The sequence below is a fragment of the Schistocerca cancellata genome, chromosome 1 (genome assembly GCF_023864275.1).
Source record: "Schistocerca cancellata isolate TAMUIC-IGC-003103 chromosome 1, iqSchCanc2.1, whole genome shotgun sequence".
In the NCBI taxonomy this organism is placed as follows: domain Eukaryota; kingdom Metazoa; phylum Arthropoda; class Insecta; order Orthoptera; family Acrididae; genus Schistocerca; species Schistocerca cancellata.
The window spans coordinates 82,077,777-82,097,785 of NC_064626.1; the positions used below are offsets into that span (position 1 = coordinate 82,077,777).

General features: G+C 37.5%; 1 protein-coding gene across 2 annotated transcripts in view; it reads right to left on the reverse strand.

Moving 5' to 3' along the window:
• LOC126165823 (uncharacterized) overlaps positions 1-15,273 on the reverse strand; it is a 93,781-nt gene extending 78,508 nt beyond the window's left edge. The window contains exons 1-2 of one of the 2 annotated variants that reach the window (XM_049920353.1): positions 14,706-15,273; positions 13,799-14,603 (exon numbers count right to left, since the gene is read on the reverse strand). In XM_049920353.1, coding sequence (XP_049776310.1) covers positions 13,799-14,603; positions 14,706-14,797 — 897 coding nt within the window. In that variant the 5' untranslated portion in view covers positions 14,798-15,273. The remainder of the gene's footprint in view (positions 1-13,798; positions 14,604-14,705) is intronic. The other variant, XM_049920352.1, reaches the window with a different exon arrangement.
• Between the last annotated feature and the right edge of the window lie 4,736 nt (positions 15,274-20,009).

A 20,009-nucleotide genomic window follows, 5' to 3' on the forward strand; every position in this document is an offset into this window, starting at 1 on the left:
GCTAAAGAAGTTCACCTTAACACATTCACATCTAACTAAATTATTTAACATATTTAAAAAAAAAAGATGAAGAGACTTACCAAACAAAAGCGCTGGCAGGTCGATAGACACACAAACAAACACAAACATACACACAAAATTCTAGCTTTCGCAACCAACGGTTGCCTCGTCAGGAAAGAGGGAAGGAGAAGGAAAGACAAAAGGATATGGGTTTTAAGGGAGAGCTTGTGTCTGTGTATATGTGGATGGATATGTGTGTGTGTGCGCGCGCGAGTGTATAACTGTCCTTTTTCCCCCTAAGGTAAGTCTTTCCGCTCCCGGGATTGGAATGACTCCTTACCCTCTCCCTTAAAACCCATATCCTTTTGTCTTTCCTTCTCCTTCCCTCTTTCCTGACGAGGCAACCGTTGGTTGCGAAAGCTAGAATTTTGTGTGTATGTTTGTGTTTGTTTGTGTGTCTATCGACCTGCCAGCGCTTTTGTTTGGTAAGTCTCATCATCTTTCTTTTTAAATATATTTTTCCCACTTGGAATGTTTCCCTCTATTAAATTATTTAACAGTTACATTGCAGACCCATACACATTCCCTGATACACTTACACATGGAATAACTTATCTGAAACCTAAAGATCAAGCAGACACAGCAAACCCAGCTAAATATCGCCCCATAACATGCCTACCAACAATATACAAAATATTAACTTCAGTCATTACACAGAAATTAATGACACATACAACACAGAACAAAATTATAAATGAAGAACAAAAAGGCTGTTGCAAAGTAGCACGAGGATGTAAAGAGCAACTGATAATAGATGCAGAGGTGACATATCAAGCTAAAACTAAACAAAGGTCACTACACTAAGCATACATTGATTACCAAAAAGCTTCTGATAGTGTGCCCCACTCATGGTTACTACAAATATTGGAAATATACAAAGTAGATCCTAAACTGATACAGTTCCTGAACATAGTAATGAAAAACTGGAAAACCACATTTAATATCCAAATAAATTCTAATAATATCACATCACAGCCAATACAGATTAAGCGTGGAATATACCAAGGAGACTCATTAAGTCCTTTCTGGTTCTGCCTTGCTCTGAACCCACTATCCAACATGCTAAATAATACAAATTATGGATACAATATTACTGGAACATACCCACACAAAATCACACATTTGCTATACATGGATGATCTAAAACTACTGGCAGCAACAAATCAACAACTCAACCAATTACTAAAGATAACAGAAGTATTCAACAATGATATAAATATGGCTTTTGGAACAGACAAATGTAAGAAAAATAGCATAGTCAAGGGAAAACACACTAAACAAGAAGATTACATATTGGATAACCACAGCGACTGCATAGAAGCGATGGAAAAAACAGATGCCTATAAATATCTAGGATACAGACAAAAAATAGGAATAGATAATACAAATATTAAAGAAGAACTAAAAGAAAAATATAGACAAAGACTAACAAAAATATTGAAAACAGAATTGACAGCAAGAAACAAGACAAAAGCTATAAATACTTATGCTATACCAATATTGACCTACTCATTTGGAGTAGTGAAATGGAGTAACACAGAGCTAGAAGCACTCGATACACTTACACGATCACAATGCCACAAATATAGAATACATCACATACATTCAGCAACAGAAAGATTCACATTAAGCAGAAAGGAAGGAGGAAGGGGATTTATCGACATAAAAAACCTACATTATGGACAGATAGACAATTTAAGAAAATTCTTTCTAGAACGAGCAGAAACTAGCAAAATACACAAAGCAATCACTCATATAAATACATCGGCTACACCACTGCAATTTCATAACCACTTCTACAACCCTCTAGATCACATAACATCAACAGATACGAAGAAAGTAAATTGGAAATGAAAACACTACATGGCAAGCACCCGTTATCATCTAACACAGCCACACATCGATCAAGATGCATCCACCACATGGCTAAGAAAAGGCAATATATACAGTGAGACGGAAGGATTCATGATTGCAATACAGGATCAAACAATAAACACCAGATATTACAGCAAGCATATTATTAAAGATCCCAATACCACAACAGATAAATGCAGACTTTGCAAACAACAAATAGAAACAGTAGATCACATCACAAGCGGATGTACAATACTAGCAAATACAGAATACCCCAGAAGACATGACAATGTAGCAAAAATAATACACCAACAGCTTGCCTTACAACATAAACTTATAAAACAACACGTTCCCACATACAAGTATGCACCACAAGATGTACTGGAGAATGATGAATACAAATTATACTGGAACAGAACCATTATAACAGATAAAACAACACCACATAACAAACCTGACATCATACTCACCAATAAAAAGAAGAAATTAACACAACTAATCGAAATATCCATACCCAATACAACAAATATACAAAAGAAAACAGGAGAAAAAATTGAAAAATACATCCAACTGGCTGAGGAAGTCAAGGACATGTGGCATCAGGATAAAGTTGACATTATACCGATTATACTATCAACAACAGGAGTCATACCACACAATATCCACCAGTACATCAATGCAATACAGCTACATCCAAACTTACATATACAACTACAGAAATCCGTAATTATTGATACATGTTCAATCACCTGAAAGTTCCTAAATGCAATATAACATATACCGTACAGTTAAAAGGAAGTCACGCTTGATCAAGGTCCGCGTCACTTTCCATTTTTAACCAGACCTAAGGTTTGAGAAAGGAAAGAAGATAATAATAATAATAATAATAATAATGATGATGATGATGATGACTGGCAGACAGTGTGAAATATTCATAACAAGATTTTATTCAATGTGGTTAAGAAAGGATTACCAAGATGGATGCAACAAAATTCATTCATTATATTCACAATGTATAACAAAGAAACACTTGGTACTCCAGACCGTAGATGAAAGCCCCAGGAGCGGGTTTAGTGGGCGCGGACCGCAGAGGGAACACCTAGAACCGCAGCGGACAGAAAACGGAGCAGCTACGCTCCAACAGGTCACAGGGAATGGGCGCGGACCACAGAGGAAGCGCCTGCAGCTGTTGGTGGAGGGGGAAGGCCATAGGCATAAATACTGGACCAGGTCCACTCGAGGAGCAGTCTCAGGTCGCACCTGATGAAGGTCTCGAGCTACGTGACCGAAATATCGTGCAAGTACGACGCTGATATCCGGCAGAACACCCGACTACCCAAGATGTCATAAAGAGTTACAACAAAGAAATATATTGCATACATTCCAAAATTTTACCATTTCAAAGGAATAAACTGATTGGTGAAGAAGGAATTATGAACTTGTAGGGTTTGTCAAGAACCTAAACACTGAAGAGACAGGATGGAAATACTTCTGAGGTTGTTTGTAAATGGTTCTGTAATTATTTCTGGAATGTTGGATTTGGTATAGATGTGTGTTATTGACACTAAACGCTAACATATTTACATTTCTGATAGTGAGTCTGATCTGGAAGAGAATTCTGATACATAAAGAGTGAGTCACTGTCAAGGAGTTCTTTTGGTCATACAAGACCACGATAAAAATTCTGGTCTACTGGAGACTTTTAGTTGCCAATTAACACTGTCCTTATATGGGGAAATTCAAGGTAAGTCTGGAGGAGTAAATATTTGAGAGGATGACAGAAATTCTTTCCACAGAAATTTGATGTTGAACATATCTAACTTCTTGAAGATACAGAATCATTGAACATCTTGAAGATATAGAATCATTGAACACGTGGGTGTAGCAATTTTATTCCTTTGGTATCCAAACTGAAATTCCAAAATATTTGTATCTAAATGACAGTGGGAGAAGTTAGATTATCCAGAGCCAATAACTGGAGAGAGAGAGAGAGAGAGAGAGAGAGAGAGAGAGAGAGAGAGAGAAATCCCCATTGGTTAGTTATCACACAATAGGCACTGAAGTCTGTTCATGAGTTTTCACAGTTTTAAGTTTGAAGAAACAATTTTTTGTGCTTCCTGGTACATGCATATGCTGAAAGGAGGAAAGAAGTAAGGAACTATATATCAATATTATGAAAAGTATAGTTACTATTCACCATTATAGCGGAGATGCCAAGTCACAGGCAAGCACAACAAAAAGACTGTTGCAAAGTAAGTGTGCCTTCAGCTGCCAGAGATGGCAGTCATGTCGTGTTTGTGTGTGTCTCATTGGATTAGGGAAGGAAGTTGGCCGTGCCCTTTCAAAGGAACCATCCCAGCATTTGCCTGGAGCGATTCAGGGAAATCACGGAAAACCTAAATCAGGATGGCCGCACGCGGGATTGAACCGTCGTCCTCCCGAATGCGAGTCCAGTGTGCTAACCACTGCGCCACCTCGCTCGGTTACAAAGGCCTTGTTGGCCGAAAGCTTAATCTGTGACTGTCTTTTAGTTGTGCCTATCTGCAACTCAGCACTTCTGCTATATGGTGAGTAGCAACTTTCGTTCTCATAATATTGTTAACATTCCATTGGACTGAATTTTCCAATGTTTGATTTACGGTACTATATATGTTATATATACACGAAAGAATGCATCAGCTATGTTATATATACACGAAAGAATGCATCAGCTAAAACTATATCTTTTGGGAACAAACTAGCTCTCCTGAAAAGAGTTGTTACAGGAGGTCACAACTCTCATAATTGATTGGTGCATATGTTTGCTTTCAGTCGTGTGTATGTAACAAAGAAACGAACAGCACTAAAATTTGTCAAGATTTTCCGCATCAATATAAACTGACAAAAAAATAAGAAAAACTTTTGATAGATGTTGTTCTGATGTAAATTGCTTAAGAATTTCATCAAAAAAGAAAAGGAATGATAATTCTTGCGACTGTTGATACAGTTACTCTTAAGTACGAGACATTCCCAGAGTGAAAAATGTCAGCAAAAATAAAATAATTACAGGCCAGCAAATCAGTAACTCTTGTTGAATGTGGGGTAAGGGAAAGTTTGTAACTGACCTCTCTAATACAAAAAATTAAGTGCACGGTTATGACAGAAGAGTATTACAAGGAAAGAAAACTAGCACTGCCCTTTTCAAGGAACCAACATTTGCCTGTAGTAAATCACAGCAAACCTAAGTCAGGATGGTGGGATACAGATTTGACTGTCATCTTCCCAAATACGAGTACCAGAGAGAACAGAAATGAACTGCTGACATTTTCCAGAATAAGCAAATATAACAAAAATAAGAAATTAAAAGAATGTTGCAAAACTTATTAATACTAAATAACAAGTAATTGCTCGTGGTCGTTTTTGAACTGGTAAACTGCAGCACGCCAGCCAGTGAAACAATCCTCTAAACGACTTTACACATGCAGCACAGCTCACAGCAAGACCCAGTCTATGTCATGTCTTCTTGTGACACCATCAAACTCTCTACCTAATGTGAACTAGTCACTGAACATTAACCCTGTAATTACTTAATACCCACAGGTCTTGAAAGTCTCAAAACACATTCTTTATCAGAGCCTTTACTACCTCTCGATGTTCATTAAATCAGGATTATTCTACCCAAAATGCTACCTTCATCACCCATAGTAGTATTCAGTTGCTCATTCAACATATGCAACATTCTAACCCTACAGCCAATCCTGCACCACAGAGGTAATTCCCTGCACACAGCATAGGTGCAAGGCTCCACCTACAATTTTTTTCACCACTTCCTCCCACATTCCAGTGACAGGTATACCCTTTTATCCAAGATAGCGTTATGTGTGACAGCAGCTATGTTATACACTAGCTGTGGTGCAGTTGATGAACACCATTATCCATTATATGTTAGGATGACAACTAATCAATGCTCATGTGCCCCCCCCCCCCCCCCCCACACACACACACACAGTAGTAATGATTCCACACCACTCCCTTCCAAATTAACCAAGTGAGGTGGAGCAGTCATTAGCACACTGGACTCACATTCGGGGGGAGGAGGAGGACAATGGTTCAAACCCCAACCGGTCATCCATATTTAGGGTTTCCGTGATTTCCTTAAATCACTTTAGGCAAATTCCGGGATGGTTCCCTTGAAAGAGCGCAGATAATTTCCTTCCCCATCCTTTCCTAACCCAAGCTTGCGCTCAGCCTCTAATGACCTTGTTGTCGACAGGATGTTTAACACTGATCTCCTTTTCCTCCTCCTCCAAATCTTCCACTTACATATCTTTAACCTGTCGCCTGTTGCCATATCCTCAACATTTTTCTAATTGAACATAGATTGAAACTTATTTTGTATTATTGTGTTGCTCACAACTGTCACAGTATTTTTGTGGTTTACTGTACAAAACTGACCATTTGGTTTTGAAATTACGAAGAGATAGCAAGGCTGACCAATAACTACCTTCAATGCACGACATTCCAGTACTGGCGATAACGTGAAACAGAAAGCAATACTGGTCACTATCAGTACTTCACATTCCTTCTTCAATAAGGAAAAGAGGAGGGAGGAGGGGGGGGGGGGCTGGTTGGGATTGGGAGCATATCTCTCAGACTGTAACAGGTCCTTCCCATACCCTCTTGACGTATTTTCTGTACAATTTGCCTCCTTGTCCTTTTGCACCAACATATAGCCCAAAGAAAGGAGCAATTCAAATTCTGTGCATTCTGATTTCCGAAAGTTATCTTTATTTATGTGACACACTTAAATACATTCAAATAACAATTAGGATATGTGATCGGAGGCTTTCTCTGCATATATGATGTCTGAAGGGTTCTCGGGTGTCGTCGAATGCATCAACACCACCTGATGATGGCGGAACGGTTATTCGCCAAAATATCAGGGGCATTCAATGATCGTATCTGGCTGGACACCCGAGAACCCTTCAAACAACAATTAAGATATTGGGTCGGTACCACCACGGATGGTTCATAACAAATGGAGCTGCATTTTGCTCATTAAGTCCTGATTTAGTTGATACCAAAAACTGACACACATTTCGGATGAGCAGGTAACATTTTATAGCTCTATTTTTGTGCATCTTACTGGCTGACAGTCTCACCCAGAACCAGCGTTAGTAAATGTTCTCCATGTCATCTGAATCAGTTCTAAATAAACTTTTGAGGTAGAGGATGCATCCTGCTGAACTCTATATTTAAATGTATGCTGGAGCAATTGAAAATTATTTGTTTTTTACAGATAATGCTTTTCCTCGCAGAGTTTAGTTGGTGGACAACATGCAACAGAGAGAGACTTTTACTCTATGTGAGCAACATAATAGGTGTTCACGGATATAATTGAACAGTTCTGGGATCCACTTACAAGAAGCAATTATTCCCACATGTTCCTGAAGGGTTCTGGACCTTAAGATTGCAGTAAGTGTGGAGTGGCAAAATATCCCTCAAGCATATGTCACCGTCATGTCACACTGGTGTGTCTGTTGAACACACACAGTAAATACACATTGTAGAACAATGCACTAATAAAATGTGCTTCATCTGTTAATGAATTATTAAACTGATGAAAAAATTATACCTTCTTAAGGTGAGTCATGTAGAGTGGAATTACTGAAAATATGTCGCTTGTATACTGGAGACAATATAGCTAGCTTATGTTTAACTTTCGTGCAGTATGTCTTCTTATCATCTAAAGTCTAGAACAGGTGCAGTGCCAGCCAAGGAGCTTTTCTTTTACAGCACGTGGGTTTGCTATAAGTCAATTTTAGACTTCCAACTGAAGGACGGTTTTAGGTAATCAGTGTGAAATTACAGAAGTGTTCATAGGACTCCAATGTCGGTGATGTCCTTTGGGCATTATTTGTGGCTGACTTAAATATTGGTGTCATTATTTTAACAGTCTTTAAATTCTTTTTTAGAATGCTGCTTGTTATGAGAGACAGGTCTGTAGTGCAATATCAAGTGACTGTTTGACTGGTAAGTTGGAAAAGTCAATGAATGTGATGCAGCAGTGTTTCCCAGAGTTCTAGATTAAGTTGAGATGTGGTAGTTTAGACGTGACTTCGATAAGCCAATGTATGTTGTTTTATGATACAAAGCTTAGCTGTGTTTACCAAACAATTAAAGTAGCAAATAGTTACTCAGAAGCGATGACACTTATGAAATACATACCATACTACATTGCACTGTCATTATTTAATACTGCAATTTCACTGACTTTTTTGTCACTAGGAATTGTGCTTTTATACTATCGGGGTTTAAGCATTGGCTTCCACACATCATCAGCTGAACTCTGTTCATTGCTCTGCCATTAGCCATGCACTAACTTCCAACTTCATACCTCACAATGTGTAGTACTAACTTTGCTGCACTAAACATTCAAGTGACAGCACAGCCCTCGATCTCGACCCTACCCCTTCGATAAAGCAATTATTTTCATAACTACATTTGATAAAACTACAAATATCCACAGGTGGGAAAAGAATCACAACACAAAGGAGATGTGCAACGTAAACAAAAGTTAGAAGGCGTGTTTATGCATATGAAAGATGATGTCTATTCAAATTTCACACCAGTTGCATAAGAGTGGTGCTAGTAGTGCGACAATGAGAATGCAAATCTGGTTTGGTTTAAAAACAAGCTGTAACGGTAATCAACATTAGTTACCTTTGAGGTTGGACATGGTGAGTTGATGTTGGTCGAGAATGCCTTTAAGGTGACAAAGACACCATTATCAACACCTCATTTAGTTTGAAAGACGTAGTGTAATAGGGCTACGAGAAGCTGGATGTTCCTTCTGCGATATTGTGGAAAGACTTGGTAGGAATGTAGTGAGGTCACCAGAATGTATGGTCACTAGATGGCTGGCATTCAGACAGCTGTGTGGCACTACCAAAAGGAAAGACCACCATGTTCAGTGTTCGGCCCTGGTGCATTGCACTGCATCTGCAGCAGCAATCTGAGAAACAGATGGCGCCACAGTGACACAACAAACTGTTACAAACTGGTCACTTCAAGGATAGCTCCGAGCCAGAGGCACAGTAGCATGAATTCCAGTGACCCCAAACCAACACCATTTGCGACTTCAGTGGTGTCAAGCGGTAGCTCATTGGAGTGGATGTCTGCTGTGTTTTCTAATGAAACCTGGTTCTGCCACAGTGCAGTGATGGCCATGTGTTGGTAAGGAGGACAGGTGAGCACCTGCAACAAATCTGTTCATGGTCTACACACACTGGGCCTACACCTAAAGTTACAGCCTGCAGTACAATTTCATATGATAGCAGTAGCACTCTCCCATGCAACCTGACTGCAAATCTGTACTTCAATCTGGTGATTTGATCTGTTGTGCTTCCATCTGTGAAAAGCATTCCAGTGAGTGTTTTCCAACAGGAAATGCCCATCCATATACTGCTGTCGTCACCAATAAGCTCTACAGTGCAACATGACGGCTTGACGTGCTCAGTCACCAGATATGCCTCTAATTGAGCACATATGGGCATCATCGGATGACAACTGCAGCACAAATGGCATTAACCATCCCTGTAGTGAACAGGCATGGAACCCCATCCCACAAACTGATGTCCGGCACTTGTTCTACACAATGCATGCATGTTTGCATTCAACATTCTGGCGGTTACATCGGATTATTAATGTACCAACATTTCACACTTACAATGGCTTATCTTGTGCTTTGATTAACCTGTGATCTTGTAACATTAATCACTTAAATATGTTGCCTTGATAAATTCTTTCATGAAGTTTCTTTACTCTATGGTAATCATTTTTTGATGGTGTGATTTTTTTTCCATCAGTGTAGTAAGCATGCTGTCATGAAAGCTTCTCTAAACCATCTGATACTTAACGTATTAAAACCTATCATGGTTGGTTGGTTGGTTGTTTTGGGGAAGGAGACCAGACAGCGAGGTCATCGGTCTCATCGGATTAGGGAAGGACGGGGAAGGAAGTCGGCCGTGCCCTCTGAAAGGAACCATCCCGGCATTTGCCTGGAGCGATTTAGGGAAATCACGGAAAACCTAAATCAGGATGGCCGGACGCGGGATTGAACTGTCGTCCTCCCGAATGCGACATATCATGTAGATAAGTTATTGGATGAAAAGCCAGGCGCAAGTAAAATATTAGGGTATAAAATAAACCAACATACTAAGTGATTAAATGGAAAGCAATACAAAATCAAAAGTCCCCTATTTTTTTTTTTTAGTATATGATAAGTTGCTTACAAAAGGTGCCCAAATGAACAGTTAACAAAAGTGTAAAAAGAAAAAAGTACGGTATGCAAAAAACTATATAGTCTTCTTATGTTTCTGCAGTAAAGAGTAAAAGATACTACTGAATACAGCTATTAACTCAAGTTACGCAGATATCTCAACACAGCATAAAGGAACATATGGAAGCAATCAAGTAAGAAACTACATGAAAGCTTTTCTTCGAAATCCAGACATATTCTACTCCATTTCTCATGATTTTGCCTAATGTGTGTGCACTGTGATTGCAACTTCCATTAACTAAACTTTTTGGGTGAACTCGGGCATTGAATACCACTCATCTGCTTTGACTTGCGGCATAACTGTGTTGTGTTGGGGATGTCATGTTCATGCGGCACATTTATAATGTTTGCAAATGGTGTATTGGAGTGTGTAGTGGCACAGACTAATGTAGGATGTTTACATTTGTGAGTGGTGTTAATGATGTACTACTAGAATAATTCGTGGCACTCTGTTAGTTATTTTGAGTCTAACAGTTATGAGCAATAGTCATTTCTGGGTTGAGAAGCATTAGTGTAGGTATTGTTTATGGTTGTAGATTTAATTTTATGTTTCATTTTTTATTAATTATGGATGTGACAATTAAGTTCACAAGTAGGGTCCTGCCTTTCGCAATGGGGGGGGGATGACATGTTGAGCACAGTTAAATTCCTACAATTGATTGATTTAATTGCAGATAATGTGAAGTGTTATGACTGAGGAGAAAATGTGAGCCTAACCAAAGTTGCTGCATCTCGGCCAAGTGACCAGCATATGTGACATTGTCAGCAGAACAACATATGGCATTCTATGTAGAGGGATTCCAGGTTTGGGAATTCTAAGCTTGCTATTCAAGAGCTCGTGTGGATGACGTTCTTTCAGCTAACACCAGCTGTTGCTAGATCTATATCTCACCTGCACTTAACAGTGTGGTTCTTGGATATCAAAGTGTGTCTTATTCCAGCTTCATTTGAATTTGCTGGTTGTGTTGTTAGTATTTATATTTGGTTGTGGGTGACAGGAATCACAGTTTGTTTTACTTACATTGGTGCAGCAATGATTTCAATATTCACCATATGAGCGAGTATTGGTTTTGCTGTACGGTATCAATAATGTCTTTCACTAGTATTCACAATTTTTCACTATGTGTATCGCTCCTGTTCTTAGGTATTACATAGTATGATCAATTTTAGGATTTTTGTAGTGGTCTAAGCTTTTCAAGTTGAGCTATACAGCTCAACTCTGGATGTTGATACTGCATTTTGTTAGCACAATTGCTTTTAGGATTTCTGTATTGATTTTATGCCATATCGTGTTTTTGCCACTGTTGTGTTTTGTATATTTTACTCTTTATGTGATTTTGCTCCTGCTGCATCAGATTTTAGTTTGATCCCACCAAAAACCTCCACTTTCCCGTGGTAGTTTTGTTAGCTTCAATATTTATTATAAATAATTAGTACAATTTTGTATTTGATGTTTACATTTACACACCATGTAAACGTCTAAGGTTATTGATCACCATCTTGAAACCACGTTCTTGTACATTGCATCCTGGGGCTTGGTATGATATTGGTTAAAGCCAATAGATGGTGGTATCAGATGCCCCGTAAGTTGATGTTTCATTATGGGATTATTTCTTGGATAGTCTCATGGCACGGAAAAAATATGGACATACCTCCATCAAGCATCTGACGAGCTTTGAAATAAATTACCACAGAAAATGAAATGCAAAGTATATTAAAGGTAGTGCCTCATTCCAAATTTCATTTATAACTTTAGTTGCAAATCAAACAACACAATGGAAGAACTTAACTCACTCATGGTAGTGGTCTGCAAACTTTTTTCTTTAGCCTTAATAGCAGGGTGGGAGGTAAAATGAAATCACTCCACTCTATACACAGACTGCTGCACTAAGAGGAGCTGCATGGAAGGAGGAAATATCACAGTCCCCCTACAATTCTGCCATTTCACAAATGCGCTGCAGCAAATTTCAGCAGTCAACGTGGACAATAACATTTCTTCCCAGATCAGTCCTAGGGCATACATGATGGACCTTAATTACTTTGTCATTTGTTCTAGAACAAACAGCCCTAGCTCAGCACAATGAAAACACAGCATTCCACTGCAAAAGTTGACGCCTAGAGGCTTATCCGACTCCCCAACCTTCCAATGTTGTTTGTGGTTACAGACTGATATACTGTGGAGCCACAGGTTTGGGTAAAGCTGTCAGATGGCAAAGTCAATAAATGTGAATTGACTAGAGACCTAGTAGGTAAAATATTCACTTTAATTTTTGTTAGAAAAATGAAATTGAACAGTAAATTGAGGAAAGAATAATTACATAACGGAGAAATCTCTGCCAAGTATATTTAGGCATATCTTTTACAACTATAAAAGAAGGAAAGGGGAATTTACTTTGTAACTTCCAAGCTACATTATGGCCCACTTGTTTCTATCACGATTAATGTATTGCATATGGACACAACATGCACTAAAATACACTAGGATATCCCTATATAAAGTGATATAACATTTCTTAATTTGCCTTCCATTTTCAGGTATATATAAAGAAACTATTAGATCAAATGTTGGTAGTGATGGATTCTACCAAAAATTAAAAATGATTTATGCATTCACAAAGCTGAGTACACGTCTCATAATTACATATTAAATATGGAGCAAATATTTCCAACAACAAACTTAGGTCTCAAATGTACTACAGAGTAATTTGTTACCCATATTCACTGGCTATGTCAACTTACAATCAACTCTACACCAACCAAGGCCTCATGGTATTTTACACATGACTGACCACCACTGACTTCCCCAGAGTGGGGAGTGGAGGGGGAAACCATCACACTGGAGCCACATTTAATGTCCATTACAGCACTACAGCTTATGGTACTCTTCAACCAGTACATACAGCAGTGTATGGACACAAAACACTATAAGATGTATTTATCTCTCTTATTAACATAATTTCTTTTACAATTTATGAAATATATTTTACTAAAATACATTTTTAATGATTTACTGATGTATTAATCTATTCTTAACATTACGATTGTAACGGACTGAACAAAATTTTATTAAATAATTAATAAACACAATGGATTTTTGCTTAAATTTGACATGTCACAAGCATTTTTTCTTTCTTTCTGTTTCTTTAAAAATAGAGGCCGACCGAGTTGAGATTAATCTGCTTCTGTGAAGTGCTAACCTATATTAGCGTACAGTGAATAACATATACAGGTAACCTTGGACATGAATTCAAGAAATATTAACTTTCAAACATCTTGTCTACATCCCTGTTGTTGACAAGAATGCCAGCATGTTTACTGCACCATTCTGACTTCTGAGACACCTTCCTACTATGCTTCATGTGTTTCTACTGTGAGAATAATAAGCAAGAGCTTTGATTACATAAATATTTTAACGAGGCCTGTTATATTTACTCAACCGGCATAGTCTGTCTACTGGCAACAAATTAGAATGCAAACACTGGTAGAGACCTCTTAGCTTATTCTTTTGTAAGTGCATGCTTGTCTCTATTAGTAGCCTATATCAATGTATGTATTACTACTTACCATGACGTTTTCTTTGGTAGAAGGTAGGCCTACTTCAGCCGAATCCTTGGGAGCTGCAATGCCCAAAAGATCCCGTAATCTTTTGTCTGAGGCTAAAAACTCTTTTCTTACATCGTGACAAAATGTCAATTTTCGTACACACAACTTGCAAACCTGCTGTGGCAGACCGTCGTCCTGCACTACTTTCGTTGGCATAATGCTATTAATCATAACATCTAGATGTATTTTTTCCGCTTCATAACTAAAAATTGGCATCACTCTTTCACGATGAGTAAGCTTTGAACACAAACGGCACAGCAACTGCACTCTCGGAACTGCATCACTCGATTCAACATTGGTATCTTTATTCAGATCGTTTAATTTGTTTTCAAATTCGCGAGTTCCACTTTCATCCTCATACTGCGTAAATGCGTCGACACACCTTTTTTCTGTTTGCGTTTCTAACTGCGAAGTATGGCTGCTATTTTCGGGTAGTAGACACAGCAGCTGCTCTGTTACGGCATCAATCTGACGATGCCAGTTATCAAATGATTCAACATTACATGAAAAAAGTGCTCCACTATTACACTCAGGAACGTCTGTTCTTTCCGATTTCGAATGTATATCATTCTTATGGATTTCTTGAGTTCTAAATGGAGGAATGTTGAATATAGTAGGGACAGCGTTCCTCACAAGCGAGCGTTTCTTTTTGTTCACAAAACACTTTTCTTCAAAATGAAGGGCACAAACAACATTGTTCTTCAAGGCGCTAGGTGGCCGCTTCAACAGTTCTGGGTCACCAATGTTTGTAATCCATTTCTTGGCACTATTAAAAACAAAAGAAATCATGAAGAAAAAATAATATAACAAGTATTTAGGATGTGAAAACCATCAACAAGTTTATAAATACATTTCAACACCAACATACCTGATAGGGTTTTTAGGAAAAGTGAAGAACGGTAGATCAGGACACTTATCTTTAGTGCGAAAGCAATTACGAGCTCTACACACGCCTCCCATTACACAACTTTTATGTCATGTAACTTACAATCTCATTATTTCATATTTCGAGCGCTATGTCGTATAAAATCATTGATACACAAACTTCGTGCCAAACGAACACACGCCAACTACAAGTCCACCAAAGATTGTTGACTTAAATTAATACAAATGGCCAGACAACATGGCGGGAAGATCTGTTTCGTAAAAGCTTAATATCAAGTGGCTAAATAATATGCTGCGAAATTCCGTAAAGTAATCGATGTTTACCATAGCCGTCCCAATATAAGATTCAGATGAAGAAATTAAGAAAATTTGTGGACGCATTCACTTATTCTTAAAGGTCCATATTTCATGTCCTACGCAGTTTTCTAAATGATTTGTTAGTCACGCAATGAGTAGTTCTAGTTTATTGCATTTCTTCTATATTACACATTTAATTACAAAAAATCGAAAATTTCAGCACATTATCTACCAAACAACTGTGCATTAATAGCAAATATGTTGACTACCGTAATGATAAAGGTATGAGTACACAGTGCAACATGATTACTGCTTGGTACTTGCAGTTGCTCCAACTTATCTAGCACTAGCCGAGGGAGTATTCAGTGCGTCTCGAGTGTCATCTCCGTAATACAAGAATATCTCCTTACATGTACTCAGTATCTAATATATACGTATTATTGATTTATGATTATGAATTATTCTATAACTTTTGCTTCGCCTTAGCATTGCTGATGCTAAACTCAGGCAGAAATCACTTAGCTACTTTTTCGAGGTAGAACACCTCTGAATATGAGCAATGGCGAACAGCCTATAATGCAAACGAGCCACACTCAAAAAAGTTATGAATAACTTTCCGCAAAATCATAAAAATTTAGAAGAAATGCTAACCGGTACAGTTTAATATCGTGAAGATACTTCCCTTTTAAATAGTCTTTTAATGAAACGTGAGAGAGAATACGAATTTCATGAATTCTTCTGGAACAGTGTGGTCCGTCTTATGTAGAGGCTGCCCCCTGAAGCTTACTGGACATTTTGGTATCAATTTGAATGAATCATTACAGAAATAACAACTGAAATTAACGTTTCGAGAGTAGCTGTTACCTAAAGCCCAATATTCAGTATCCTCAATGACAGGTCACAGGCATCGAAAGGAGAGATCAAAAATTTAGAACCCAGCAAATACCAAATGAAGCAATATACTAATACGACTGTTTTTCCATATCTTGATGTGTCACTAGAGCAGTACAGAAACATGATTGCATTGTGCATAATATAAGCTCACAGTTTCGATAAGAAGACAGCCACCATAATGAGACTTTCCATTATTCTGTGATACTCTTCGAAGAATACAATAAGGATCAATGCCAAATTGTTGTATTTTCTTTTTGTACGCTAATCAATACGAGCATTTCCAATATATACCATAATGCCTTGCAGATCAGTGAACGCCAATAAACACACTGAAAAGTCGAGAATCGGGCCTACAAAGGGACATCAACAGAAAACAGCTAATTTCAAACGATGCTGCTAAGACTGACAATAATCTCGTTTAAGGAATTCACCGAACATTCACCTAAAATGTTTAGTAAAAACACTGGAAGTATAAAGGAAGATATGAATTCGATATTTATTATTCAAAATAACAGTATAATGCACGATTCATCTCGTCCACGTTTCGTAATCAAAGAGTTATAATTATCCTACAAAGTAAACTGCATGCGGAACACACGTGCGAAGCATCCTAGAATATTGCACAAGTGTGTGGAGTGTGGAACCCAACTGGAAGAGTCTTGAAGACAGACGAAGAAGCGTTTAAGCAATCATTTATCCCACACTTTGTACGTTTAACGAATGGGAGAAAGTCCTAGTAATTGGTACAATGAGAAGGGTCCAATGCCATGGACTTTACAGTTGTTCATGGACTTTAGACATAGATGAATGATGATGTGCTAAATGAGGCTAGAATGTGCTTAACAGCAAATTATACCTTTTTTCAATCAAGTCGGAAACGTTTTAGCGTATAATAATATTTATGGATCTTTTTAAGAATTTCACATCATTACCAACATATATATATTTGTTGCTAAACTTATTTAAAATTATGCCTTGTCATCTACATAGGACTCATATATGTCCCATTTTATCTATTATTATTCTTTTGTTATAATTTCGTTTACTGGTTTGTTCCACAACTAATGACAACTGCTGCTCAGTTTGGTCCTGTGGAACACGACATACAAAATAAAATAGTCTAGGAGTATTCTGTCAGAGTTACAAATGTCTTCCTCTGGCAAAAGAAAATAATAAGATGCATTTTTGGTCTATAAAACACTATCTCTTGCAAAAAATACCTCAAAAAATACAAAATCTTATTGTCTCAGCTTGTACATAGTCTAAGTTCTTGTCAATACCAAAGGAGAAGCCATATATATATATGTCTGTTCTTGTAAAACAAGGAACGGAACGTGATAAATGTCCTCTAAACTAGACTAAAAATAATTTTACACAGATCTGCGTGCTGTTTCTGAAAAAGAAACCAAAAGGTATCAAATAACTGCTACAACAAAATTAAAATGGCGATGGAATTATGGCTAAAATACAGACCTTCTAGAAAGTTGATGAATTCATGCGTAATAGTGTAAATGATTTAATAATATAATGTGAACTAAATACTGTACAACATAAGGTGTAAATTGACATTTGTGCAAATTAAATTTGTAACAATACATTCAGTTGTAACATTACACTCTGTGAACAAATGGCTTACACCAGACATGTCTCATGCAACAGCAGTGTTGTCTTCAGACCAAAAACCATTTGATATGAACTGATTAAATAATTAGTTAAATCGTATTATCACATTACTAGATCCGAATCAATATGAAATACGGACTGTTTATTCCATACATAGGCAGTGTAGTAGGCTAATAGCAATGTAGGTATGTGTTAGCAAGCTATCACAGCTAACTGAAGTCATACAACATGAAATGCATTTTTCAGCAACCCATCAGGCAGAGGACCTGCAGAGTGACCATATCATTACAAATTTCCATTTGTGTTCAAAGCAAAAAAAAAAAAAGCTGAGCAATGCAAGGTAATTCTTTTCTCACTCAATTAACTACCATCAGAAATACTTATCCATGAGACAAATGTCTTATCTTTCTGAATATTCCAGCTGCCTAAAACTGATCAATCATCAACTGAAAAAAATGGATTGAGTGTTGCCCTGAATGTTAGATGGTCCAAAGAAACATCAACGAAACATTGTGTACACTATGTTTCCATCACGAGCTTGTATTGTTTCAGACAGAGGTTAGATAGGGTATAATTCTTTTTATCAGGTAATATACTATTTTCTAGCCTTTTGATGATGTAAAATATCGGAGAGTGAGATCCACAATAAAAAAATTCAATATCTATAATAGAATACATCCTTGCTTATTTTCACTGGCGCAATTTTATTACATTTCTTGCACAGTTCATATTATCAGTGACTTAGATTTTCTATCCCCCACAATTACTGTAACTGTTAACAATATACTTATGAATTTTTGCTTGCAGTGGCAGCCAAACTGGCTCTGAAAACTCCGCACTCATTATCCTCATTGATTTTAACCGAATTAAGTAGCATTGGTATTCAATATTTTGAGCAAGCTGTAGATGATGAATTCACACCATAGTTCAAATCTACTAATCTTGAAATTCTCTTATTCCACATTTTTTTTCTTTTTGAGAGTACTTCTACATAACAATACTCTAACAGAAACACAGTTGTCATCTGCAATAAGAACTATCACAAATTTTTCTACAAGAATTGAATAGGATGATTTCCCAAAAAACAGGTGAAATACTGTTCACAAAATGACATGTTAGTTGTGATATACTACCGTGGAAGGATTTGTATAAAATGAATCTATGTATCTCCTCAATCATGTGTAAGAAGGACAAATCAGTATGCTGTATCTTCTCAGGCAACTAAATATTTTTCATCATATATATAATGAGTCAGTGTCAGAGAAGACAATTACATCGCGTAATGAATGCAATATTTGTGACTGAATGTCTGAGTACCATAAAAAGAACTCCTCTTCAACCTTAGTTATTGTTAAGAATTTCCACTAGATGGACGCACTTGAGTGAGAAGTTCCCAAACTGGCTAGAGAACTGTTTGATTGATTTGTGACCTCACTATCTAAAAGTATTCATTAATGGCCTCCTGAACAGTATTGTAACTGCTTTTCCCATGACTCATACCTTCAAATGATACCTCAAGAAGAAAATACATCAACAGAATCACAGGGTCGCCTGTTTATAACCGAAAAGAGACAGTATTGCACAAACGCCCAGCGTCATAAGGACGATAGCCCATATCTTTTTGCTTCAGAAAATACTGGCTGGAAAGATCCCTCGTGGAGTGATCAGTGGCAAGCACTTTTCAGAAAACTGGGGCAATAGTAACCTTTTCCAAGAAAGTGTGATGTCCTAAGTAGAAATAAATGAATTTAATTTTCACGGAGTGTTTAGCAAAATGTTATAAATATGGATAAAAATACATTATCATTCAAGCATATCATCAGTTGTTCACCTTTGCCACACGTTTGTAACATCTGTATGTAACGTTGTGAAATGACATGAAGTGAACCAAACATACACAGGATGGTCAATTGATCGTAACTGGGCCAAATATCTCACGAAATAAGCGTCAAACGAAAAAACTACAAATAACGAAACTTGTCTAGCTTGAACGGGAAAACCAGATGGCGCAATGGTTGGCCCGCTAGATGGCGCTGCCATAGGTCAAACGGATATCAATTGCGTTTTGTTTTTTAATAGGAACCCCCATTTTTATTACATATTCGTGTAGTACGTAAAGAAATATGAATGTTTTAGTTGGACCACTTTTTTTGCTTTGTGATAAATGGCGCTATAATAGTCACAAACATACAGCTCACAATTTTAGATGAACAGTTGGTAACAGGTGGCTTTTTTAAATTAAAATACAGAACATAGGTACGTTTGAACATTTTATTTCGGTTGTTCCAATCTGATACATGTACCTTTGTGAACTTACCATTTCTGAGAACGCATGCTGTTACCGCGTGATTACCTGTAAATACCACATTAATGCAATAAATGCTCAAAATGATGTCCATCACCCTCAGTGCATTTGGAAATACGTGTAACGACATTCCTCTCAACAGCGAGTAGTTTGCCTTCCATAATGTTC